Below are 23,577 nucleotides of genomic sequence, written 5' to 3'. Positions count from 1 at the left end.
GGAAGTGTCACTGGAACAACAGGCAGGTGAGAAGGTGAAGGATTTTATCCAGATCGTGCCTGGCTGGTGTCCTTGGAGCTTTCTTTCCAGTTTGCCATTTCTGTTCAGTCCTGAGAGCTTTACACCTTCGCCGGTGATCTAATGGCAGTTCTGCTCTCTTAGTCCTGGGCTGTCCTGTTCAACTGTTTGCCAGCATGAAAGTCCTGAGCAGTTTCTGGTAAATTAGAAATCCACCTCTCCGGTCGGACAGACAGTTACATTTTATCCTAGCAGCGTTTCCATGCGTTCTCTGTCCTGCCATTCTCAGTTTTCAGGGGCGAATTCTAAACTTGGGGACAACCTGACGGGGTTTGACCCACTGAATTCGCAGGAAATCAGGCTCTGGGCTATCACCTGGATCGGTGTGGCTGCTCGCTGCTCGCTGGGAACGGGTGAGAAGTCTCCCTGTGTTGCTCTGAGGCTGCCAGGCCTGCGGAAGGCACCGAGCTGTGGCTTCCCGGAGCCTCCGTGCTCTTCTCTCCCCGAGGCCGTGTCACGCTCCCCGAGCGACCACCGCGGGCTGCCGGCATGAGGCGATTCCGCTCACAGCTGCTGACGACGCTTCGATGGTTTCCCCTCATGGCTCCTCATGGCTCCTCACAGTTCCTCACAGCCCCTCATGGCTCCTCACAGTTCCTCATGGCTCCTCACAGTCCCTCACGTCGCTCTCCTCTCACACCTGTCTGCACTCACGGCTCCGCAAAGTCCCTCACACCTGTCTGCACTCACGGCTCCTCAAAGCTCCTCACAGCTGTCTGCCCTCACGGCTCCTCAAAGTCCCTCACACCTGTCTGCCCTCAGGGCTCCTCAGGGCTCCTCACAGCCCCTCACACGGCTTTTGCCCTCAGACCCCCTCATGGCTCCTCTCCTGTCCCCTCACGCCTTTGTCCCCTCACACCTCACAGCCCCTCACACCTGTCCCCTCACACCTCTCTGCAGCCACAAGCCCCTCATGGCTCCTCTCCTGTCCCCTCACACCTCTGTCCCCTCACATCCCCTCACACCTGTTTCCCCTCACGCCTCTGTCCCCTCACACCTCACAGCCCCTCACACCTGTCCCCTCATACCTCTCTGCAGCCACAAGCCCCTCATGGCTCCTCTCCTGTCCCCTCACACCTGTCTCCCCTCACACCTGTCTCCCCTCACACCTGTCTCCCCTCACACCTGTTTCCCCTCACACCTGTCTCCCCTCACACCTGTCTCCCCTCACGCCGTTCCCGCGCTCAGCACAGCGCCCCCTGGCGGCCACTCTCGGCGCCCCCTCACACCGTTCCCCCTCCCTCCGCACAGCGCCCCCTGCCGGCCGCTCCTGCCCTGCCCGCGCCGCCAATCAGCTGCGCACACGCCGCGGGGTGGCCGCGGCAGTCGCCTGACCCAAAACCCGCCGCCCGGCAGAGCGCCGCGGCCGCTCCGCTGCTCCCGGGGCTGGAGCGGCTCGTAGCGCCCAGCCGGGGGATCGGAGCGCACACCGACCGTCCCTCGGGACAGCCAGCTGCACAGGCACCTCCACCGGTAAGAAACAAGGGGTCTCTTCGGGAGGTCCGTTCACCGCGCTGCATGCCGGGAGTTGTAGTCCAGCGGCGGCGGAGTCCCCGCGCGCTTAACGGGGCGGGAGGGGAGAGAGACTACAAGTCCCAGGGAGCGGCGCGGGGCGCGCTGTCAGTGCGGGCTGAGCGGCGGGGCTGAGCGGGGCTGAGGGGACGGAGCGGCAGCGCCATGGACCTGTTCGGCGACCTGCGGCGCATGAACAAGCGGCAGGTAGGGCGGCCCGGTGCTGAGGGGACGAGGGACAGCGGGGAATTGGGGCGCATTTAACCCACCCGGCGCGCTCCTTGCCGCCCAGCTGTACTACCAGGTGCTGAATTTCGCCATGATCGTGTCGTCCGCCCTGATGATCTGGAAGGGGCTGATCGTGGTGACGGGCAGCGAGAGCCCCATTGTCGTGGTGCTCAGGTGAGTCGGGGAAAAGCTTTTCTGCTGCTCACCCGGTCCTTCTGGGTGGTTTTGGGGCTCTGAGCAAAAGCCACGCTGCCCGGTCTCCGTGCGGGTTTGTAGGAGCAGCGGGTGGGTAAAAACGACCTTTGAAAATCCCCAAATTCCTTCGCTTCGTGGGGAAATTCCTGCTGGGCTTTGGGTTGTGTCAGGGAAGGGGTGAAGCTGCAGGTCTCAGTTAAAATTTTGGGTGCTTTGGCTTTGATTTCGTATTTCTGCTTTCCTTGACTGTGATGCCAACCAATTTTCTCTTTATTTTTGGTTTTTTTGCAGTGGCAGCATGGAGCCAGCTTTCCACAGGGGAGACCTGCTGTTCCTCACCAATTTCCAGCACGACCCGATCCGAGCTGGTGAAATAGTTGTTTTTAAGGTTGAAGGCAGAGACATTCCAATAGTTCACAGAGTTATCAAAGTACACGAAAAGTAATGCAACTTGACCTTTTTCCTTGCTTGTTGAGATCCTCTCCCTCCCCCGTGGCTTTCAGGGACACTCGAATTAGAGGATAATTTAATTAAAGGTTTAATGAAAGGATAAGCAGGGAGAGAAAGCTCAGCTGCAGGGTGTCAGACAAACACACAGGGCTTTAGTTCCTTCCACTGTGGGATTATTTACATCAAATGTCCATCTAGGAGTGTTTAAAAACCCATTTCTTGCTAATGAAACGTTGATAGATATATCAGGAAAGTCTGCCAGGCTGATAATTTCACAGTGCTTGCTCCAGAAGCAGGGCTGACAGCAAATACTGTTATCTAATCTCGTGGCACTTTTCCATCCTCCTTCACTCTGCAGGCGTTAATTAAGATTTTTTTTTTTAATGAAGTGCTGTTTGGTTGATCACCTGGTTGCCTTCTAGAGGAAATGGGAACATCAAGTTTCTGACCAAAGGGGACAATAACGAAGTGGATGACAGAGGATTGTACAAAGAAGGTCAGAACTGGTTAGAGAAGAAGGATGTTGTTGGGAGAGCAAGAGGGTGAGTAGAGCAAAACCTGCTTTGTGATTAAATAGGAAATTTAGCTCTTCAGTCCATTCTGCTGTTGGTACAAACTAAATCTGGTATTATTTTTAATTTTTTTAATATAATAGCAATTGAAAATGTGGAAAAGCTGCTTTCTGTAGTCCTCCCCCTGATGTGGAGTGTGGGGGGAAAAAAAAAACCCAAAATTTACCAGATTATCCTTGTCATTGCTGGGAATTGCTAGGAGGTTGTGTTGGCATTCCACAGGAATTTGATGAAATATTTCAGCTTTTGGCTTTGTCCCTTTTCTGTGGCTGAGATGAAATCTCTCCAGATTCTCTCAGCTAACTCTGCTCAAGCAAAACTAACAAATTTTCCTTCCAGTAAAAATACATGCAGTATTTGAGGGTTAATTTTCCACTCACCTGTCTTATAATTTCAGGTTTTTGCCCTATGTGGGGATGGTAACTATAATCATGAATGACTACCCAAAATTTAAGGTATGTTTTCTGCTCCTTGGAGTGCTTGAATTGCTGAAATTATAAATACAGCCAGTCAGAACCTTCCCTCTGAGCACACAGTGTGATAAATATATTTATTTATTGTGGTGATACATTTGTGTCTCTGGCTGGGGAGTGAATGGGGGACGAGGTGGCTTTTCTTGCTCACTGTCAGGAGTTGTGCTTTGAGTTGAAATACGAAATTTGAGTTGAAAACATCTAATTTGTAAGAATTTTCTTCATTTTCTGAATCCAGCTGTGATGGATTCAATCCCATTAAAATAGTCTTGCTCTGTAATTTGGGAAGGTGGGCTGGTGGGGAGGGAAGCTTTGAACAGCTTGTGATTTCAGAGGGAAATGAGAATTTTGGAGGAGTTGTAACAAGCCTTTTGTTGTGTGTTTCTCTGCAGTATGCCCTGCTGGCAGTGATGGGAGCCTACGTGCTGCTCAAACGGGAATCCTGAGCACCACAACCAAGGAAAATAAATACATTTATTAAAAAAAAAAAGGGGAAAAAACCAATTTATTTCAGCTGGTTTCATTGCTCCACAAGTGTGCAAGCCTTTGTCTGGTCTAAATAAACCACAACTGACGAGTGAAGCTGTTGCCTGCTGGCTAAAAACTTTCTCCTCCATGGGCTAGGGGCAAAAAAAACCCCAAAAAACCCCCAGATGGCCTGATTTTGGGAGGCCTGGTTTGTAGGGATTGGGTGTGTTGCTAGAATCCAGGCTGTTGGCCACGCTGCCTTTTGTGTTCCTTTGCTATTAAATAAAAAAACCTGAACAAAAAGGGTTTTTTTGGGGATTTAATAACACTTGTAAATCGCTGGCTGAATGGCCCAGTTGGAAGAGGACACTTCAGGGGTGTTGCCAAGGGGAAACCAGAACTCTCCTGCCAGTTTTTAGGATGAATTCTTCTCTCCTATCATATAACACCTGAATGGTTTTGAACCTAAAATGGATTTTTTTTCGTTCACAAACTTACCTGATAACTGTCTTTTATAAAATTTGGGGGTTTTTTCTGTTCTTTTCAAATGTCAGTGTTGTGCTGGCAACAAAGCAGAACCTGTTTTTCCTTGCTGGCTTTGTTTTGGTGGCTTGGGTAAGAACCAGCATGATGCTTTTTTCCTCTGTTTCTGCTGTAATCCTTTCCCTGTGCAGAAATACTCTGTTACACAACAGTGACACCTTTTCTGTTGTGACAGCAAACTGCATTTCCCCAAGTCATAGCCCTTCTTTTGTGTCCCACTAAGCACTTTTCACATCCCACTGTATGATAAAAAAAATACTTATTTGGTGTCAAATTGCCTGGAAATAAAATTGGGTATAATAAATGGTGTGGCAGCATCATGTTGGTGTTCTTCATGCAGTCCAGGAAAAAAATAATGTCATTTTTACACCCAAACAGCATCAGCTAACTGACACTGGGCCTGATTAAAACAACTTTAAAAGAGCTTTTTCCAGAAAATCTGCAGTTCTTCAGGGAGCTGCTGCTGCTCAGCCTCCAGGCTGAGGTTATTTGCAGAGCAGCTGCCCTGAGTTCAAAGTGGAAATGCTGCAGATTAATTTCTTCTCCCCCTGCAACATTTACAGAGTATCCCTGGGTGGTTGTGCCTGTTATTGGCTTGGAGATCTGCTGCCAGCAGTGTTTGTTCTGGCTGTGCTTCCTGGCTGTGGTTCCACAAAGAAAATGATGACAGACACATCCTCCTTCCTTTTTTATAGCCATCAAATCTTTTTTTATAGCCATCAAATCTCCTTTGCTGATGGAGCAATGATAATATAATATTATAGGTGTGAGAATATTTAATCTATTAAAATGAGGCTTGTCTGACATGGAAAGGAAGCAGATTAAAGAGTGTTAGCATGGCAATAGGGTTTAAAAACCAGGAGTGCAACATTTTGCTTTGCCCTGGGAGGTGTGAAAGGGCAAAAGGTATTTTAAAATAGCTGTTTCTGTAAGAGAGAAAGATTGTCTTGAGGTGAGTTTAACATCCTTTGGTTACAAAGATGCTTTTCTGTTGGGGGGAATCCAGAGTAATATTTCCCTATGTCATCAAATTACTCTTTTCCTTCAAAGGTTCATAAAAATAAGAATTAGAATAAATCCACCTTACCTTCTTTGATCCTTGTGAACAAGTGAAATCAAGAATAAAAACTCAGTATGAATACAACATATGAGGAAAGTCAATTGGTTTGTCTTCAGCAGAAGAAATTTGGGGCTACCAGGCAACAATTTGTGTTTGGTTGGTTTGGGTTTTGTTCTCTGGAAATGGAGAATTTTTCCAATTTCCTGCCTTGAATTGCACTGAACAATGGGAAGTTTCTACGGATGGCAAGATTTGGTCTGGTTGGTTGTCACTCAGCCCAGAGCCCACGGCTGTAGCTGCACAGGGACACGGTGGAGGAAGGAGAAAACAATTGTAAATGAGGCAGGAATGCATAATTAATAACCCCCAGACCAGGATGAATCACCTTCATCAGGGAGAGGAGAGGAAATAAACTTGTGACAGGAAATTTAGGTGACGTTGGGGATTCAAACAAGTGCTTTGCACGAGATTTTTACACTGTCTCCATCCTTTTTCTGGCTGGAATTCTTTTCATCCACTAACTGCTGCCAAGTTGGCCACTTCCAGGTGCCTCAGGATGCTGGGAAAAAAAGAAAATAAAAGTTTCCAGGCTGCCTGTGCGAGGAAAGCAGAAAATCCTCTAAATCCTCTTGTGACAGGAAATTTAGATGATGTTGGGGATTCAAACAAGTGCTTTGCACAAAATTTTCTGTTCCAGTGAGGGATACCCAGACCCTTAGCTCGATCAGATTTTCTGCTGCACTGAGGGATACCCAAACCCTTAGCTCGATCAGATTTTCTGTTCCCATGAGGGACACCCAGACCTTAGCTCCACAAAATTTTCTGTTCCCATGAGGGATACCCAGACCCTTAGCTCAATAAGATTTTCTGCTCCAGTGAGGGATACCCAAACCCCTAGCTCGATAAGATTTCCTGCTCCACTGAGGGATACCCAAACCCTTAGCTCGATAAGATTTCCTGCTCCAGTGCGGGATACCCAAACCCTTTGCCCCAAGGCGGGCCGGGCAGTGGTGACCCCTCTCCCCGCAGCCCCCGGTGTCCCCCAGCAGCTCCCCGAGGTCCCCAGGGACACGCTGAGAGCATCCCGAGCTGTCAGGACGCGGCGGTGTGGCGATGGGAGCGGCGAGAGCGCCAACCCCCCCTGCCTCCGCAGGGCACCGCCTCGGCTCCCCCCGCCGCGCCCGGATAAATGCGGGCCGGCCGAGCGGCGGAGCGGCAGAGCGGCGCTTCGGAGGCTGCCGGGAGCCTCAGCCAAGCGGGGCTCGGGGCGCGGGGCTCGGAGAGGCAGGCAGGGCACGATGCGGGGCGGGCTGCCGCTGCTGGCCGTGCTGGCGCTGCTGGCGGCGCGGGGCGGAGCGGCTCCCCTGCAGCCCGGCGGCGGCAGCGCCGCGCTCACCAAGATCTACCCCCGCGGCAGCCACTGGGCTGTGGGTAAGTGGGGTGGAACTCTCACCGAGGCAATGGAAGGGGTACATGTCAAGGGAATGGAAAACGTACCGCTTTTTCTCCGGCCGCTTTTGGGCCGCTCGGTCCTGCAAAGCCGCTGGGTACAGTGCTTGGTTGTCGCTGCCCCGTTGTCAGCCTGAAGGAATTAATCGTGTGTGTGACACTGAGAAAGTCTTCAGTGCCAGTAGTGCTTCGAGTTTGACATTATCGAGCGCCTTGCCTTGCCTTGCCTTGCCTTGCCTTGCCTTGCCTTGCCTTGCCTTGCCTTGCCTTGCCTTGCTTTCTCCCTTCCCTTCCCTTCCCTTCCCTTCCCTTCCCTTCCCTTCCCTTCCCTTCCCTTCCCTTCCCTTCCCTTCCCTTCCCTTCCCTTCCCTTCCATCAGCCAAGTCCAGCCGATCTCTGAACAATTCAATCTTTACCCGGTTTTGGTTCACGTTGTGCTGCCGGAATTGTTGTTGCAGGACATTTAATGGGGAAAAAGAGCACTGGAGATTTTCCATATGAGGAAGAGAAGAAGTCCCCGTTTTCAGCAATACCCGACGACATCAAGCAGCTGGAAGAGTTCCTGCAGTGGGAAGAGATCTCCAAATATTTGCTGCGGCTCCTGGAAAGGCACGAAAACCGAAGTTCTCACTTTTTGAAAGGAGGGCTCCCCTGGTACAGCAGGAGCAGCTGGGAGACAGATGACAACAGCAGTTGGAAACATGTAAGTAGGAGAAAACCTGCAAAGATGCTCCTTGTGCTCAATTTTTGCTTGGCAGTGACATTTCAGCTCCCTCTAACTGGGGGTTGTCCAGTTTCACAAGCCAGCAAGGCTTTGGAGAGCAAATCCATCCCTTTTCTTTTGGAAAATCCTATAAAATATACTGGGAAGGATAATACTGAGGTTTCCCAGAAAGGAATTAGGAGCTAATGCAAATCCCAGAATCAGGTTAAAATTCTCTCCTTCAATTAAGCCACGGCTTAAGTCTCTCCCACCACAGCTTCATTTCGGGCTGTGGCTTTATGACAGTGATGCATCGCTGTACCTGTGATTAATATCATCTAAAAAATCAAACTGCTTAGTCAACCTGCAGCTCTGTAATCAAATTAGAGCAACGCATTCCATTAGGCAGTGTGAAGAGGTGAATGTTCTGACTCCTGCGAGTGTCTGTCAATAAATGCTGCTCGGGAAGGCTGGGAGCTGTGTCTGGAGAGGTGAATCATATCCACACGGGTGTGCTTTCCCCCCGAATGAATATCCGTGTTTTCGTGGTCAGACACGGAACATCCTGGTGGAATAATGAGGTTAGTGCCTCCAGCAGCCAGATTTCTGCGCTAGGGGAAAAAAGGGAATGGTTTTCCCGTGGCTGAGAGAGAGGACAACTTGCAGAACCTCATTTGGTTCCGTCGTTCAGCTGCTGCTTTGTCCCGACATTTCAATAGTGAGAACGATTTTTCATTTTGGAGTCATTTTTCATAAAGAGGCCTCATTTATAAAGGCAGAATTTTGATACACTGAATGTGAAATTCATGCACACGAGAGCATAACTTTGGGTTTGATTGTGTCGAGGGGTTTGACATTTAGCTAACACGATTTAAATCTTGAATTTTAAATTTAAGATCAAGAACCCTCCGAGCTAGAATTAAAAACAGGTAAGTACTGCGGGTAACTCAATTAGCTCCAAATCCTTCAGGGCATCACCACTGATGCTCACCTTCCTCAAGAAGAAAAGGATTCTTTCTAAAGGGAAGTGGCTGAGACAGAAATTGTCAAACAGGGGAAGAGGTGAGTGCAATAATTCTGGGGGTTCGGCTTGGGGTGGTGCAGCTGTGCCATTTCCTCGTGTTCAGTCAATACCTTAAATTCCAGTTAATGCAGTTAAAATTCAGCAGCCAAATCTCTCCTGCAAGTTGGGCTAAGTGCAAAAATCAGTTGAAAACCGAACTTTAAATTGCTGTGACGTGGCTTTTTAACACTAATGAGCCAGTTTATAAATGGGATGGCAGAGAGAATTATTAGGCAGAATGGCTTTCCTCCCACTTTGGCAGTTGGTTATGACACTAACCAAGACAAATGGGGTCTGCTTTGGAGAGATTATTAGGAATATGTTGGTTCTGGGAATGCACAGAGCGGCGCTCTATTAGGATTATTAACTTGCGGTGGGTTAATTAACTTAGCGAGTTACTTTTTTCAGGGCTGCTCGATGAATAATGCGTTTCCCCTCTTATTAGATGATGGACTATCTGCTGCAAGCTGTGAATATGAAAGAGAGCACTCCCAGCTGAAGGAAGGTCTCTGAATCAGGAAGAAATTGAAGACTTGCTGTAAGAGACTATGTTTGCCAGGCACTCGATTGTATCAGCTAACCAACAAGGTCTCTTTTCTGTACACAAGAATTCCTTCGTGTAAAATACCCAAATACACATATTCTTGTATGGCTCAGCGATGACTAAATTCTCTATTGCATTTTTCTCATTCGAATGCCTTTGATATACACATATATATAAATATATATATATATAATTCTCATGGAAGGGTCTTCCAATGAATATCACTCACCTATCAAAGCAGCTCATCTCTCGGTTCACAACCACACGGCATTTCCACGTTCGCAATAAACAGTGCCCAGGACCAGGCGCGGTTTCTGCTGTCATTGAGCTAAGCGATGAAACGGGCTGCAGCAAGGACACGGCAGGCAGAGTCACTGCCCGGCATCGCTCCGGAGCTCCGTGCCGCTCAGGGCCGGGAGGGAGGCTCCGTGCCCCGGGAGGTGGCGCTGTCCCTCCGCTGTCCCCGCGCTGTCCCCCCGCTGTCCCCGCTGTCCCCGCGCTGTCCCCCCGCTGTCCCCGCTGTCCCCGCGCTGTCCCCCCGCTGTCCCCGCTGTCCCTCCGCTGTCCCCCCGCTGTCCCCCCGCTGTCCCCCCGCTGTCCCCGCTGTCCCTCCGCTGTCCCCCCGCTGTCCCCGCGTTGTCCCCTCGCTGTCCCTCCGCTGTCCCCGCGCTGTCCCTGCGCTGTCCCCGCTGTCCCCGCTGTCCCCGCGTCTCCCCGCTGTCCCCCGCTGTCCCCGCGCTGTCCCCCCGCTGTCCCCCCGCTGTCCCCCCGCTGTCCCCGCGCTGTCCCCGCGCTGTCCCCGTGCCGCCGGTGGCACTCCGGAGCGCCCGGCTGAGCCGCACGGCCCGCGGAGAGCCCCGAGTGCTCCCGCCGCCTCCGGCAGGCGGCGCGCTCTGCCCGGCCGTGAGGGGAGAGCTCCGGTGAGCTCCGTGAGGGGAGAGCTCCGTGAGGGGAGAGCTCCGGTGAGCTCCGTGAGGGGAGAGCTCCGTGAGGGGAGAGCTCCGTGAGGGGAGAGCTCCGGTGAGCTCCGTGAGGGAGAGGTCCGGCCATGAGGGGAGAGCCCCGTGAGGGGAGAGCTCCGTGAGGGGAGAGCTCCGGTGAGCCCCGTGAGGGGAGAGCTCCGTGAGGGGAGAGCTCCGGTGAGCTCCGTGAGGGGAGAGCTCCGGTGAGCCCCGTGAGGGGAGAGCTCCGGTGAGCCCCGTGAGGGGAGAGCTCCGGTGAGCTCCGTGAGGGGAGAGCCCCCGTGAGGGGAGAGCTCCGTGAGGGGAGAGCTCCGGTGAGCCCCGTGAGGGGAGGCCCGGAGGCTGAGCCCGGCCGTGAGGGGAGAGCTCCGGTGAGCTCCGTGAGGGGAGAGCCCCCGTGAGGGGAGAGCTCCGGTGAGCCCCGTGAGGGGAGAGCTCAGGTGAGCCCCGTGAGGGGAGAGCTCCGTGAGGGGAGAGCTCAGGTGAGCCCCGTGAGGGGAGAGCTCCGGTGAGTCCCTTGACGGGAGAGCTCCGGGACGGGCTGAGCTCCGTGAGGGGAGAGCTCCGGTGAGCCCCGGGACGGGCCGAGCCCCGGCCGTGAGGGGAGAGCTCCTACCGTGAGGGGAGAGCTCCTACCGTGAGGGGAGAGCTCCGGTGAGTCCCTTGAGGGGAGCGCGCCGGGACCGGCTGAGCCCGGCCGTGAGGGGAGAGCTCAGGTGAGCCCCGTGAGGGGAGAGCTCCGGTCGTGAGGAGAGAGCTCCGGTGAGCTCCGGGATGGGCTGAGCCCCGGCCGTGGCGGGAGAGTTCCGGTGAGCTCCGGCCATGAGGGAGAGCTCCGGTGACCCCGTGAGGGGAGAGCTCCCGTGAGCCCCGGGATGGGCTGAGATCCGGTGAGCTCCGTGAGGGGAGAGCTCCGGGGAGGCCGTGAGGGGAGAGCTCCGGGGAGGCCGTGAGGGGACAGCTCCCGTGAGCTCCATGAGGGGAGAGATCCGGTGAGGGGAGAGCTCCGGTGAGCCTCGTGAGGGCAGAGCTCCGGGACGGGCTGAGCGCCGTGAGGGGAGAGCTCCGGTGAGCTCCGGGGCCGGCTGAGCTCCGGTGAGCTCCGTGAGGGGAGAGCTCCGGTGCGCCCCCTGAGGGGAGCGGCCCGTGAGGGGAGAGCTCCGGTCGTGAGGGGAGAGCTCCGGGGAGGGGAGAGCTCCGGTGAGCTCCGTGAGGGGAGAGGCCCGGGACGGGCTGAGCCTGGCCTTGAAGGGAGAGCCTCGGTGAGCTCCGGCCGTGAGGGGAGAGCTCCGGTGAGCTCCGTGAGGGGAGAGCTCCGGTGAGCTCCGTGAGGGGAGAGCTCCGGTGAGCCCCGGGATCGGCTGAGCCCCCTGAGGGGAGAGCTCCGGTGAGCCCCGTGAGGGGAGCGCTCCGGTGAGCCCCGTGAGGGGAGCGCTCCGGTGAGCCCGGTGAGGGAGCGCTCCGGTGAGCCCCGGGACCGGCTGAGCTCCGGTGAGCCCCGTGAGGGAGCGCTCCGGTGAGCCCCAAGGCCGCGGCTGTTTCCCGTACCTCAGCCGCGCCGCTCTGCCCGGCTCCGCGAACCCGATCTTAGCGGGGCAGAAATGTCATATGACTCAGGGATGAGTGCCAAATGTCAGCCAGGTTTGACATCATGCCTTGGCAGAGCGCAGAGATGCTCGGAGAGGAGGCACTGCATTAACTCGACCAGAGAAACTCGCAGTGTCAGCGGCGTGCTCGAACCAGCTTTTCCCTTTTGTTGGTTTTATTCCACTGGTTTTTCCCTGCGATGACATCGGGCGGGTGGGTGCTCTGGGGCTGGCAAACTGCTGAAGGGAGGTGACAAAGTCCCAAGGTTTGTGACAGTGACAAAGGGAGAAGCTGAAACACTGTAGCTGCAGGGAAACCGCCTGAATGAATGCCTGTTGGACTTCCCAGCACGACCCTAGGGACGAGGAAAGATACAGCCTGGAGATATTTCAACAATAAAAAACTAAATGTCCGTAATTGAAAAGCCTGTCAGCCAGTGTAGAAGGAAACAAGATCGTTTTTTCCTCGTAAATATTCATTCACCGGCAGTCCTTTATCTGTATTATTCTTCCGTAGAACTTCGGATTTTGCAAAGAAGTCAAGTAGGGCCACTAAAAATGCTGTTTTGCTAATGTAGTTTAAGCAATAGAGGCAACAGACCACTCAGAAGGCCCTGCTAATAGCCTTAGCAAAGTTGGAGTAAAGAAGTGGTTAAGGATCTAGATGATTTAATCCAGTTTTAAGAAAAGGTTTTACAGTGAGCAATTAGTTGCTGTTTAAGGAATTAATCACTAATGGGTCATTAACTCTGACTGCTATTGTACAGTTAACAAGCCGAGGCAGGATTATTAGACTCAACACCCAATTAAGGAGGAGAAGATATTTACAACAAAACGAACAAATGGGCTTTCAAAACGGAACGGGACAATTGGAAAGAAAGTGTAGGAACACGGACAGCTAGACAGGGCAGAAGAAAGCTGTGTTTTTACACACACCTCCCTCCTTTCTAGCTGGTAAAACATTCACTTTTAGCAACGAACTCCCAGCTTTCCTCGAAGGACACGAGGGCACACAGTCGATCCTTCACGGGATTCACACGAACAAGGCACAACCACAGCCCCGTTTAATATGCCAATAAAAATGCCACCTCCTTAGCATGACAGAACCTTTATTTGCCCGCAGGTGCTGCATCAGGACCTTATTGAAAGCGAGCAGGTGTCTTCAGCTGCTCTTTCTGCTGCTGGTTTTATCTCAAGGAAGCAAGCGTCGGCGCTGGTGACAGCTGATGAGGAAGTCAAGGACACAGAAAAACTGTAGGTAAGAGGGAAGGAGGGAGGGAGGTAATGCCAAAGTGTGGAAAAGCACTGTTGAAATCTCGGGGAGCTGCTTTGTCAGCGTGAGCAAGAAGCACTTCTGGGCAGCAATTCAACTCCTGCTCACCCGCAGGAGGGTTTTCCAGCTCCAGAGCCCCAGTAATGACAAGGGAGGTTGTTCCCACCCTGAGCAGGGAGAGTTCTCAGAGCCTGTGAGCTCGCTGTGAGCTCAAGGCTGTGCAGGCACTTCCTGAGCACACCAAGAGAAACCCTCTTGGAAAAAAAAGAAGATTTTTTCCACCTTCTCACAACTCCAGCACCACTGGGGATGCAAGCAAAGCTCACCCGTGAAAGCACCGCTAGGATGAGACCTAGAAACTGAAGAAATACCGTTTTTGTTCCCCTCCCCTCATCCCAGAAGTTCACTCGGGTACTTTGCTAAAAGTAAGCAAAACAACTCCTCGGTCCTGACGGCAGCAGCGCTTCCCTTCCTGGCAGCACTTCTCTCTTTGCCAAGGAAGCAAAGAGCACTTTCAGGCTCCAAATCCAACGGGAGGGTGCATTTTGAATGGATTCCCCCCAAATTCAGGGCAGACCACTCATCAGGCTGCCAGAGCTCAGGGAAGAGGAGCTGAACCCAGTGTGTGCTGTGGGTCTGCAGGGAGGCTGGGGACAGAGGAAAAGGCATTAGAAAACAAGGAGGATTCCCCTTGTTATCAGGAAAAGAAGCTCTGCACACAATAGACGGGGGCTGCTGGGGAGGAGGCCGCGAAGGGATGTTTAGAAACTGCTGCCTAAGGTTAAAAAGCTCTCTGAAGTGAAGCTGAACAAAGCTGACATGCTTGTTTCTGACAGAACCCTTCAAAGATATGCGCAGATTGTGAAAATATAATTAGACGCCAGCCTTTGTCTGGCCACAACGAGTGGGAAATGGTGAAAGGAGAGGTCTCCCCGTCTGCATTGAATCATCCCCAGCGCACAATGAGGGCACTTGTGCATCCTTCTCTCTTCCCTAATGAGAAACGTTAATTGCCACAACCTCCCGAGTGTGCAGAGCACCCCATGGCCAGCAGAGGAGAAGGGCTGGTTTCATTACCGCTTCTCAGCCCCATTACAGGCAGTAACGGAGATAATGGAAAACAAAGGTGCCGCCGCTTTGCTTTGGGCAGCCTGGCGATGGGCACCGGGTGGGCAAGGCGGTGGGCACGGCCTTGCTGGAGCAGGACAGAGCAGAGCCCGCAGCCGGGCATCTCCCAGCCCTGCGGCAATCGCGCGGAGCGCAGAGCCCAGCCCGAGAAGGCCGTTTGGCTGCAGGAACTCAACGCGCAGCCTCCGCGCCGCTGCTTGCCATTTCCAAAGCAGAAACCCCTCCCTGGGCTCCCAGCCACCTGACACAGCTCTTTGCCCTACTGCAGCTTTTATTGCGACTAAAGCATCCAGCCAAGGAGGGAGAGCGAAAGTTTGGTGGTGCTAAGCTATGGTCAGGCTCCCCTAACTCTGCAGGGCTCGTGGGGAAAAGGGGTTCAAAGGACCACGAAATACAAAAGCGAGTCAAGGCATGGGGGAAAGGCTGGTTGATGCAAGGGACAGCCCAGCCCTCCTGTCCCCAGGCAGGGTAAGGGTGTCTCCCGGGCGTTCCCTGCCTTCCCTTCGCCTTTCTCCCGGAGGGCAGTTCAGATCGTCTGCCAGGGTTTGCCCATGGACTGGATGTGCTCCTTGGCCTTCAGCCGCAGCGCGGCGATGCTGCTGTTGCGCGGGTCCGCCTCGTCCAGAGGGAACTTGTCCACCAAGGTGGCCCCGCACTGGTAAGGCGGCGGTGGCCCCATGGCCCCCAGGGGCTGCAGCGCGTGGCTCACGGCCGGCGAGTTCAGGAAGGGCGGCGGCGTGTAGCTCTGCGGCGAGGCCACGAAGCCGGGCAGGCTCTGCAGGGCCGTGCTGCTGGCCACCGGCGGGCTCAGCCAGCTCTCCAGGGGCAAGCTGCTGCTCAGGGGACCCATGGGTGTCGCCTGCGGCGAGCGGCTGAAGGAGAGGATGGGGGAGTCCTGCAGCTTCATGGAGGTCACCTCCAGTTTCTCCTGCCGCCTCCACTTGGCCCGTCGGTTCTGAAACCAAACCTGCAAGCACAGCTGGATCAGCCAGGCCACCGCTCGGCCCCTGGGTGCAGCAGCGAGGGAAACACGAGGGGAAAGCAGAGCGAGGGAAACACGCTGAGCCGGGGCAGAGGGAACTGGGGGAAGCTCGGGAGTTCCCCAGTGTGGAAACCAGCCCCGCAGAGGAACCGGCCGGCCCGTCCACCCACCGCCACCCTGGCACACAGCGGCTCCGGCAGCCCCCGAGGGCAGCGGCAAACCGGAGCCCAAACCCGCCCCAGCTCCAGCCGGGCCGAGCGTGGCCGGAGCCACCGGGGGCCCGTCACGTTACCTGGACTCGGACCTCGGGCAGGTTGACCTTCATGGCCAGCTCCTCGCGGCTGTACACGTCGGGGTAGTGCGACTTCTCAAAGGCGCGCTCCAGCTCGTGCAGCTGGTACGTGGTGAAGGTGGTGCGGTTCCGCCGGTGCTTCTTCTTGGGCTGCTCCTCGTCCGACGGCTTCCCCTCGCCGCCGCTGCCGGCGGGCAGCTCGGGGCTGGCGCTGCCGGGACAGTAGGGCTCTGCGGAGGGCGACACGGCGGCGGTCACCGGCGGGATGTCCCCGCGGGCCAGCGGCGCCCACCCTCCCGCGGCCCCGGCGGCCGGCGCTCGGCCGCAGCGCTCACCTTGGAAGCGCTCGGCTCGGCCCTGCGGCTCGGCCGGCGGCTCGCCGGGCAACTTGGGCAGGCAGTGGCGGGAGCCCCGCCGGTCCGCCTCCTTGGCGCTGCCGTCGGGCGGGAAGGCGCCCAGCAGCCCGTCTTCCTTGGGGAAGCCCAGAATGGCCTCGATGCTGTGCAGCCTCGACGGGTTCCCGCCGGGGCTCCGAGCCGCCGGGGCGGCCAGCGAGAAGGCGCCCTCGGCCATGGCGAGCGGGGCGCCGGGCGGGTGCATGAGGCGGCCGGCCCGGGGCTCCTCCGGCCGCCGCGCTGCGCTCTCAGGCGGCCCCCGGGCGGCGCGGGCAGCTCTGGCACCGTGCGGCCGGGCGGGCTGGCCTCCTTGGGGCGGGGGAGGAGTGCCAGGGGGGCGGTAGGCGAGAGGGAAGGCGAGGCCCCTGCTCCTCTCGGGCACGGAGGGGGAGCGAGAGCATCCCCCCGGCCCCCGGCGGCCGCCCCGCCCCGCCCCTCCTGCCCCGGCCGCGGCCCCAGACGGCGCCGGGCGATGCCATCCGGGGCCCCCGAGGCGGGGCGGGGCGGGGCGGCCGGAGCGGCGGCCGGAGGAGCCCCGGGACGCGGGCAGAGCTGTCGGAAGGCGCGCCGGGACGGGCGGCGAGAGGGGAACCGAGGCGGGCCGGTGGGAACCTTTACCGGGGGCGCGGTAAAGGGAACTCAGCCGAGGCGGGCTGTGCTCTCGGAGCCTCGCCGCCTTTCTCTCGCCCGGCGGCTGCTGCCCACATCCCTCCCGGACGCTTTGGACGCGCGGAGGTTTGGCGGCGGCCGCTCGAAAGGAGCGCCCGAGGGACGATCCGGTAACCGGGAGCTCCTGGGGTGAACGGGAGCTCTGCCCGGTTGCCTCCAGACGCACTTCTCGCACCCGGTGCTTCTGGGCGGGATGGGGACTTAGCCTGTCCGACCTCACAAGGAAGCTCTGAGCAATATTTGGGAGAAAGTTTTCCAGTGTGCTGGAATTCTATATAGGCAGCGAGAAGAGCCGATGCAGTGACCTTGTAGCCCTTGGGGGCTTCAGCGCTGCTGCTTGTTCTTCCAGATAGATTAACTCGTCTAATCAGCATCACTTCTCTCCAGAAATCCTCATTTCTCCTTCCCCTCCTGCCCCGACAGGCTGCACACCATGTAGATTTTTTCCCTGAGAAAACATTTTAAAGATTCAGCAGCGCTTCCTCCTGCCCGTGTCCCCACCTTTTGCACGTTTATATCCCAAAGTTAACTTCTCTCAGGAGTGCAAAAAGCTCTTTTCAGAGCTTTTCCCAGCTCCGGGTGCTGTTTGTGTCGCTGCCCGCTGGGGAGGAGGGCAGTTGGAGGCCCAAAGAACTCCAAACTCAAACAGCACAGACAAGAGGAGGTCAGCGTGGCTTTTGTGGCCAACAGAAAAAGCAAGTCGCCACCATTGTGGGGACACCGGAGGGCACTCAAAGCAATCAGCCAGGGGCCATTGTGCTCCTCCGACCTACAGCTGCGTTTCCCAGGAACTCCATTCGGCAAGGTGAATGAACTGTGCAATGTCCCTAATTTCTCCTCGTTTCACGTTGTTTCACAGCACAAAACACACCCGTGCCTCTCGAGCCAGACAAAATTTGGGAAGCTTTTCTGCTCTTTCTGGCAAGGAAAGACAGCAAGGTGAAGGAGGAGGAAAAACCCTTCAGTCAGTTGTTGGATACTGGAAAAGACGCTGTTAGAAACCTGTCAGAGTTGTCAGTTACACTGTCAAGACCCTTTTTTTGGGGGTTTTTTGGGGTTTTTTGCCGTTAATCCCAATGTGGACACGCAGCCAACTAGCTTTCCATCCCTGCAGCTCGAGTCCCACCCGGAGCAAAGCTCCTCTTTCCTCAGCAGCACATCACTGCCCTGCGATTCCCCACCTTAGCCTCCTCCGTGCCGGGGACTGGAATTGGAAGAGGAAGAGGAAGAGGAAGAGGAAGAGGAAGAGGAAGAGGAAGTTTGGCTCATTTTGGGCTCAGTTTGGGGACCTCCCTGGATGCCAAATGGAGCTCCTGAGGTCAGACTGCGAACCAGCAGGAGGTATAAAAAAAGGAAATATTCCCCCCGAGGGAACCCCAGGCAGGGAAAAGAGAAAACTCTGACATTGCCAGGCTCCGAGGCACGGAGCAGAGCTATATTAACACAATCCTCCTCTGCTTGTTTTCCAATTAGCCTAATTGCATTCGGATTGCTCCAAAGTGGCCACTCGAGACATTTATCTGGATGGGATGACGGGGCCTTGAGCCCCGGCGATCCTATTAACCCTAAGAAGCCAAATCCCAGGTAGGCTCCGTGCGGCAGGAGCTGCCATGTGAGCTTTAAGCTGCTCCCCCGAGCCGCGGGCGTGTCCCTGTGCGGTGTCACATGTCACACGCGTGCAGTGGCTCCCTGGGCCTTGTCTGCTGTCCCCTCCACCTCCCACCCAACGGCCAGCCCTGAGGGTTTTTTTGGGATCTCATTCACAGCTTGGTTGATGATCCCGAACCCAGTTTCCTCTCCGCTGTGGAAATGCCGATCCGGGATCTGCTGAGGGATTGAACGAGATCATTTCAAGCAGCAGATGCTTCCAGGGAGGTTCTCAGGGTGTCCCAGGAACGTGTTTATCCAAAAGTCAAACGTGTACAGCGTGTCTGGGCAGGTGGAGAGGGAGATTTGGCTAAATCTGAGAGCTGGGAGAGGAGAGGAGAGAGAGGAGAGGAGAGAGAGGAGAGGAGAGGAGAGGAGAGGAGAGGAGAGGAGAGGAGAGGAGAGAGAAGAGAAGAGAAGAGAAGAGAAGAGAAGAGAAGAGAAGAGAAGAGAAGAGAAGAGAAGAGAAGAGAAGAGAAGAGGAGAAGAGAAGAGAAGAGAAAGAGAAAATGAAGAGAAAAGAGAAAAGAGAAGAAAAGAGAAGTGAAGAGAGAAGAGACAAAGAGAAAAGAAAAAACCCAAGCAAGCAAGAAAGGAATGAAAAGAAAAATGAAGGAGACAAACCATCCTTACAGCATTGGTGAATTTAAAATGAATATTTTTCCTTGATTGGGTGGAGACAGAGGGAGAAAAAGAAAGACTTAGAATCCTGCAGGAAAATGCACAGAGAGCAGCCAAGCTGAGAGTCCCTGCTGTGTTTGCTTCCAGGTATTTCAAACAGAGGTGTTTTTGTATGAAATACACATGTTTTCGTATGAAACACACATGGTTTCGTATGAAATCCACGTTTTTGAATGAAATCCACATGTTTATGTATGAAATATACATGTTTTCATAGGAAATACACGTGTTTTTGTAGGAAAGACATGTTTTCATAAGAAACCCACATGTTTTTGTAAGAAATCCACCTGGTTTTGTATGAAACACACATGTTTTCGTATGAAACCCACATGTTTTTGTATGAAACCCACATGTTTTTGTAAGAAACACACATGTTTTCGTATGAAACCCACATGTTTTTGTAAGAAATCCACATGTTTTTGTAAGAAACCCACACGTTTCCATACGAAATCCACACATTTATTGCTGACAGAGTGTTCACCCCCATGGGACATATCCCAAATCAAAATCTCATTCAAACCAACCCACTTCACAGCATCTCCACCCCTCGGAACCACCAAAAAAAGGCACATTTTTCCCCCAACCTTCACTCCCCAACCCCATTTTTCTCCTCCCATCCCGGTGAAAAATTCCACATCCAAACCCGACCAGCGTGCAAATCCTCACTCCCCACAAGCTTTGGAGTGCATTTTCCTCCTCCCCTCCTCTAGATTTCCTACACAGCTACCTGCAGCCCCCGAGGGGACAAACCCACCACCCCAAAAGGGACAATCCAACCCAACCCTGGCGGCTTCTCCTACATCACAGCGCACTTCTGCTCAGCCGCCTGCCGCATCTCGCTGAGCGTGGCCTGAGCCTTCTCCTTGATGGCCTCCATGTCCATGTTCTGGATGTTCTGCAGCTGGCCCAGCAGGGAGTCCTTGTCCTCCTCCTCCTCCTGGTCTTCTGCCACCATCTTCTGCAGGTCTTCGGGTAAGCCGACGTCGTCTCCAGCCATCTGGATTTGGTTTTCGTCCAATTCGCTCTGAAATAAATATAAAAGAGGAGGTGGGAGGAGATGGGCTCTGCCTGGGAGCTTCTTGGGGAATGAATTTATTCCGGTTTTTGGGAAGAGAGGGGAAAAAAAATTTTCAGTCGTTCATTTGGGGTTTTTGGGGATGGAGGAAGCAGAGTTTGCGGGAAAAAATGTTTCATTTTCAGTCCAAATTGTTTCATTTTCAGCCCAAATTTTTTTCATTTTTTTCATTTTCAGTCCAAATTGTTTCATTTTCAGTCCAAATTTCTTCATTTTCAGTCCAAATTTTCTTCATTTTCAGTCCAAATTTTTCTATTATTTGTTGGGTTTTTTGGAAATAGAGGCACAGAGTTTGTGGGAAAAAATGTTTCATTTTCAGCCCAAATTTTTTTTCATTTTTTTTCATTTTCAGTCCAAATTGTTTCATTATTTTTTGGGTTTTTTGGAAATGGAGGCACAGAGTTTGTGGGAAAAAATGTTTCATTTTCAGTCCAAATTTCTTCATTTTTTTTCATTTTCAGTCCAAATTGTTTCATTATTCGTTGGGTTTTTTGGAAATGGAGGCACAGAGTTTGCAGGAAAAAATATTTTTTATTAGTTCATTGGGTTTTTTGGGAATGGAGGAACCAGAGTTTGTGGGAAAAAATGTTTCATTTTCAGTCCAAATGGTTTCATTTTTTTTCATTTTCAGTCCAAATTGTTTCATTATTTGTTGGGTTTTTTGGAAATAGAGGCAGAGAGTTTTCAGGAAAAAATTGTTTCATTTTCAGTCCAAATTGTTTCATTTTCAGTCCAAATTTTCTTCATTTTCAGTCCAATTTTTCTTTCCCTGGGAAGGTCTGACAATGCCAAAATCACTGAGAAAATTGTCATTTTGTGTGTTTTCTGTCACCTGCCAGAGGTAATTCCAGATGTTAACTAATTCTAACAACCTTCCTGATTTCTTTCCCTCCAAATTTTGGATATTTTTCTTTTTCTGGGACTATCTAACAATGCCAAAATCGCAAAATAAATCAGAAAAAAATCAGATTTAACCCCTCACCTTGGGCAACCTGTACTTCTCCCTCAGGTGAACCCTCAGCACGGCTCGTTCTGCTTTTTTCTGCGCGAACGCCGCGTCTCTCTCCATCCTAAAAACCCAAAAAAATCTCCTTCAGCACCGGAAAAATCTCAGTTCTTCAGCAATCTGTTCGGCTGGGAAAAACTGAGTTATTCCCACCCAAAAATCACCAGAAAATCACCCAAAAATCACCCAAAAATCACTGAAAAACCATCAAAAATCACCCAAAAATCACCAAAAAACCACTGAAAAATCATCAAAAAATCATCAAAAAAACATCAAAAAAACACCAAAAAATCACCAAAAAATCAACAAAAAACCACCAAAAAATCACCAAAAAAGCCCCAAAAAATCTCCTCCAGCACCGGAAAAATCTCAGTTCTTCAGCAATCTGTTCGGCTGGAAAAAACTGAGTTATTCCCAACCAAAAATCACCCAAAAATCAACCAAAAATCAACAAAAAAATCACCAAAAATCACAAAAAAACCACTAAAAAATCAACAAAAAATCACTAAAAAATCACCAAAAAATCAACAAAAAAATCAACAAAAAACCACCCAAAAATCACCAAAAATCACCAAAAAATCCCCCAAAAATCACCCAAAAAACCACCAAAAAACCACCCAAAAAACCATCAAAAATCACCAAAAAATCACCAAAAAATCACCAAAAAACTACCAAAAAAATCCCCAAAAAACCACCCAAAAATCAACAAAAAATCACCCAAAAATCACCCAAAAATCAACAAAAAACCACCAAAAAACCACAAAAAAATCACCAATAAAACACCCAAAAACCACCAAAAATCACAAAAAAATCAGCCAAAACCCACCAAAGAACCACCCAAAAAATCCCCAAAAATTACAAAAAAACCACCCAAAAACCACCAAAAAATCACCAAAAAATCCCCAAAAAATAAAAAAAAAAAAAAACCAACCCCCAAAAAACCCCAAAAAACCCGCAAAAAATCCCCAAAAAGCCCCAAAAAATCACCAAAAAAATCACCAAAAAACACCAAAAAACCACCAAAAAATCCCAAAAAGCACCCCAAAAACCCCAAAAAATCACCAAAAAATCCTCAAAAAATCCCCAAAAACCCCAAAAAACCACCAAGAAATCACCAAAAAATCCTCAAAAAATCCCCAAAAAACCCCAAAAACCCCCCAAAAAATCCCCAAAAAACCCCCAAAAAACCACCCAAAAATCACCAAAAATCACCAAGAAATCACCAAAAAGTAGCCTAAAAACCACCCAAAACCCACCAAAAAATTACCGAAAAATCCCCAAAAATCACCCAAAAACCACCAAGAAATCACCAAAAAATCGCAAAAAATCCCCCAAAAATTCCCCCAAAAATCCCCAAAAAACCCCCAAAACCCCCCAAAAATCCCCAAAAATCCCCAAAAAATCACCCAAAACCCCCCAAAAAATTACTGAAAAATCACCAAAAGTTCACCCAAAAATCACCAAAAAACCACCAAGAAATCACGAAAAAATCCTCCAAAAATCACCAAAAAATCACCAAAAAACCACCAAAAATCTCAAAAAATCCCAAAAAATCCCCCAAAAAATCCCCAAAAAATCTCAAAAAAATCCCCAAAAAACCCACAAAAAAATCCCCAAAATTCCCCCAAAACCCCCAAAAATCACCAAAAAATCACCCAAAAAACCCCCAAAAAATCCTCAAAAAATCCCCAAAAATCCCCAAAAAATCCCCAAAAATCACCAAAAAACCACCAAGAAATCCCCAAAAAGCACCTCAAAAACCACCAAGAAATCACGAAAAAATCCTCAAAAAATCCCCAAAAATCCTCAAAAAATCCCCAAAAATCCCCCAAAAAACCCCAAAAAATCCCCAAAAATCCCCCAAAAAAACACCAAAAAACCACCCAAAAATCACCAAAAAATCACCAAAATATCCCCAAACACTCACTTCTCCTCCACCACCTGCTTCTGGTACTCCTCATACTCCTCCCTGCTCATCCCCGCCGCCGCCGCCGGATCCGCTGGGGAATTCTCCTCCTTGCTCTCCTCTCCTCCTCCTCCTGCCAACCCCAAATTCTTCACCTGCTCGCTCAGCATGCTCTTCAGCAGGAAAGCCATTCCCCCAAAAATTAAAAATAAAAATAAAAAATATCAATTTGATAAGGAAATAATCCTAAAAATGGGAGATGGAAAGGGAGAAGGTGGTGGGGTGGATGTGGGAAGAGATTGAGTGAGGAAAGGAAATAAATCCGGATTAAGGGAGAGGGAGAAGAGGGAAAAAGGTCATGTGGTGGAGATTATTGGGCCAAAAATAAAAATGAAATAAATAATTCTTGATTTGGGATGGAAAGAAGTCAAAGTTTGGTTTAGATGTAAAAGAGGAGAAATGGAAACAAGAGGAAAAATGGAAAAAAAGAGAAAAATGTAAAAAAATAGGAGATATTTTTTAAAAAATCGTGATTTATTTTAGATGAAAATAAATCAAATTTGGTTTAAGATATGGAAAAATGTAAATAAATGGAAAAAATGGAAAAATGTAAAACAAAATAGAAAAATATATTTTA

At 51.7% G+C, this 23,577-nt stretch overlaps 4 protein-coding genes across 5 annotated transcripts; 2 read left to right on the top strand and 2 right to left on the bottom strand.

The window, feature by feature from the left end:
• The first annotated feature begins 1,709 nt into the window (after positions 1-1,709).
• On the top strand, positions 1,710-3,979 carry SEC11C (SEC11 homolog C, signal peptidase complex subunit). The gene is made up of 6 exons (XM_085042745.1): positions 1,710-1,797; positions 1,883-1,992; positions 2,305-2,454; positions 2,886-3,005; positions 3,433-3,490; positions 3,901-3,979. The coding sequence occupies exons 1-6, from the start codon at positions 1,756-1,758 to the stop codon at positions 3,952-3,954; spliced, it is 534 nt and encodes a 177-aa protein (XP_084898871.1). The 5' UTR covers positions 1,710-1,755; the 3' UTR covers positions 3,955-3,979.
• A 2,826-nt stretch (positions 3,980-6,805) lies between these two features.
• Positions 6,806-9,450, top strand: GRP (gastrin releasing peptide). The gene is made up of 3 exons (XM_085042516.1): positions 6,806-7,010; positions 7,487-7,731; positions 9,240-9,450. The coding sequence occupies exons 1-3, from the start codon at positions 6,878-6,880 to the stop codon at positions 9,291-9,293; spliced, it is 432 nt and encodes a 143-aa protein (XP_084898642.1). The 5' UTR covers positions 6,806-6,877; the 3' UTR covers positions 9,294-9,450.
• Positions 9,451-14,806: 5,356 nt separating this feature from the next.
• On the bottom strand, positions 14,807-16,325 carry RAX (retina and anterior neural fold homeobox). 2 transcript variants are annotated; one of them, XM_085042685.1, is made up of 3 exons: positions 15,871-16,325; positions 15,562-15,789; positions 14,807-15,254 (listed from the first exon to the last, which is right to left on the bottom strand). In XM_085042685.1, exons 1-3 carry the CDS (start codon positions 16,159-16,161, stop codon positions 14,814-14,816), a joined length of 960 nt encoding a protein of 319 aa, XP_084898811.1. In that variant the 5' UTR covers positions 16,162-16,325; the 3' UTR covers positions 14,807-14,813. The 2 variants fall into 2 exon arrangements, with proteins under 2 accessions (XP_084898811.1, XP_084898812.1); XM_085042686.1 differs by having other exon boundaries at positions 15,562-15,791; positions 15,897-16,325.
• A 3,398-nt stretch (positions 16,326-19,723) lies between these two features.
• CPLX4 (complexin 4) lies at positions 19,724-23,131 on the bottom strand. Its single transcript, XM_085042794.1, has 3 exons — positions 22,962-23,131; positions 21,011-21,098; positions 19,724-19,977 (listed from the first exon to the last, which is right to left on the bottom strand). The coding sequence occupies exons 1-3, from the start codon at positions 23,129-23,131 to the stop codon at positions 19,750-19,752; spliced, it is 486 nt and encodes a 161-aa protein (XP_084898920.1). The 3' UTR covers positions 19,724-19,749.
• Between the last annotated feature and the right edge of the window lie 446 nt (positions 23,132-23,577).

The sequence above is a fragment of the Lichenostomus cassidix genome, chromosome Z, assembly GCF_008360975.1.
Source record: "Lichenostomus cassidix isolate B80296 chromosome Z, HeHo_3.0, whole genome shotgun sequence".
NCBI classification, from domain to species: domain Eukaryota; kingdom Metazoa; phylum Chordata; class Aves; order Passeriformes; family Meliphagidae; genus Lichenostomus; species Lichenostomus cassidix.
This window is presented reverse-complemented; position numbering and strand designations above follow the sequence as displayed.

Excerpts from the sequence above, each read along its gene's own strand:
- GRP (XM_085042516.1), top strand. The coding sequence starts at position 6,878 with ATGCGGGGCGGGCTGCCGCTGCTGGCCGTGCTGGCGCTGCTGGCGGCG. Across the intron at positions 7,011-7,486 it reads CGGCAGCCACTGGGCTGTGG|GACATTTAATGGGGAAAAAG; the intron begins GTAAGTGGGGTG and ends TTGTTGTTGCAG. Across the intron at positions 7,732-9,239 it reads ACAACAGCAGTTGGAAACAT|ATGATGGACTATCTGCTGCA; the intron begins GTAAGTAGGAGA and ends CCCTCTTATTAG.
- SEC11C (XM_085042745.1), top strand. The coding sequence starts at position 1,756 with ATGGACCTGTTCGGCGACCTGCGGCGCATGAACAAGCGGCAG. Across the intron at positions 1,798-1,882 it reads GGCGCATGAACAAGCGGCAG|CTGTACTACCAGGTGCTGAA; the intron begins GTAGGGCGGCCC and ends CTTGCCGCCCAG. Across the intron at positions 2,455-2,885 it reads GTTATCAAAGTACACGAAAA|AGGAAATGGGAACATCAAGT; the intron begins GTAATGCAACTT and ends GTTGCCTTCTAG.
- RAX (XM_085042685.1), bottom strand. The coding sequence starts at position 16,161 with ATGCACCCGCCCGGCGCCCCGCTCGCCATGGCCGAGGGCGCCTTCTCG. Across the intron at positions 15,790-15,870 it reads GCTGCGGCCGAGCGCCGGCC|CCCTACTGTCCCGGCAGCGC; the intron begins GCCGGGGCCGCG and ends CCCTCCGCAGAG. Across the intron at positions 15,255-15,561 it reads TGCCCGAGGTCCGAGTCCAG|GTTTGGTTTCAGAACCGACG; the intron begins GTAACGTGACGG and ends CTGTGCTTGCAG.
- CPLX4 (XM_085042794.1), bottom strand. The coding sequence starts at position 23,131 with ATGGCTTTCCTGCTGAAGAGCATGCTGAGCGAGCAGGTGAAGAATTTG. Across the intron at positions 21,099-22,961 it reads AAGCAGGTGGTGGAGGAGAA|GATGGAGAGAGACGCGGCGT; the intron begins GTGAGTGTTTGG and ends TTGGGTTTTTAG. Across the intron at positions 19,978-21,010 it reads AGAAGTACAGGTTGCCCAAG|AGCGAATTGGACGAAAACCA; the intron begins GTGAGGGGTTAA and ends TATTTATTTCAG.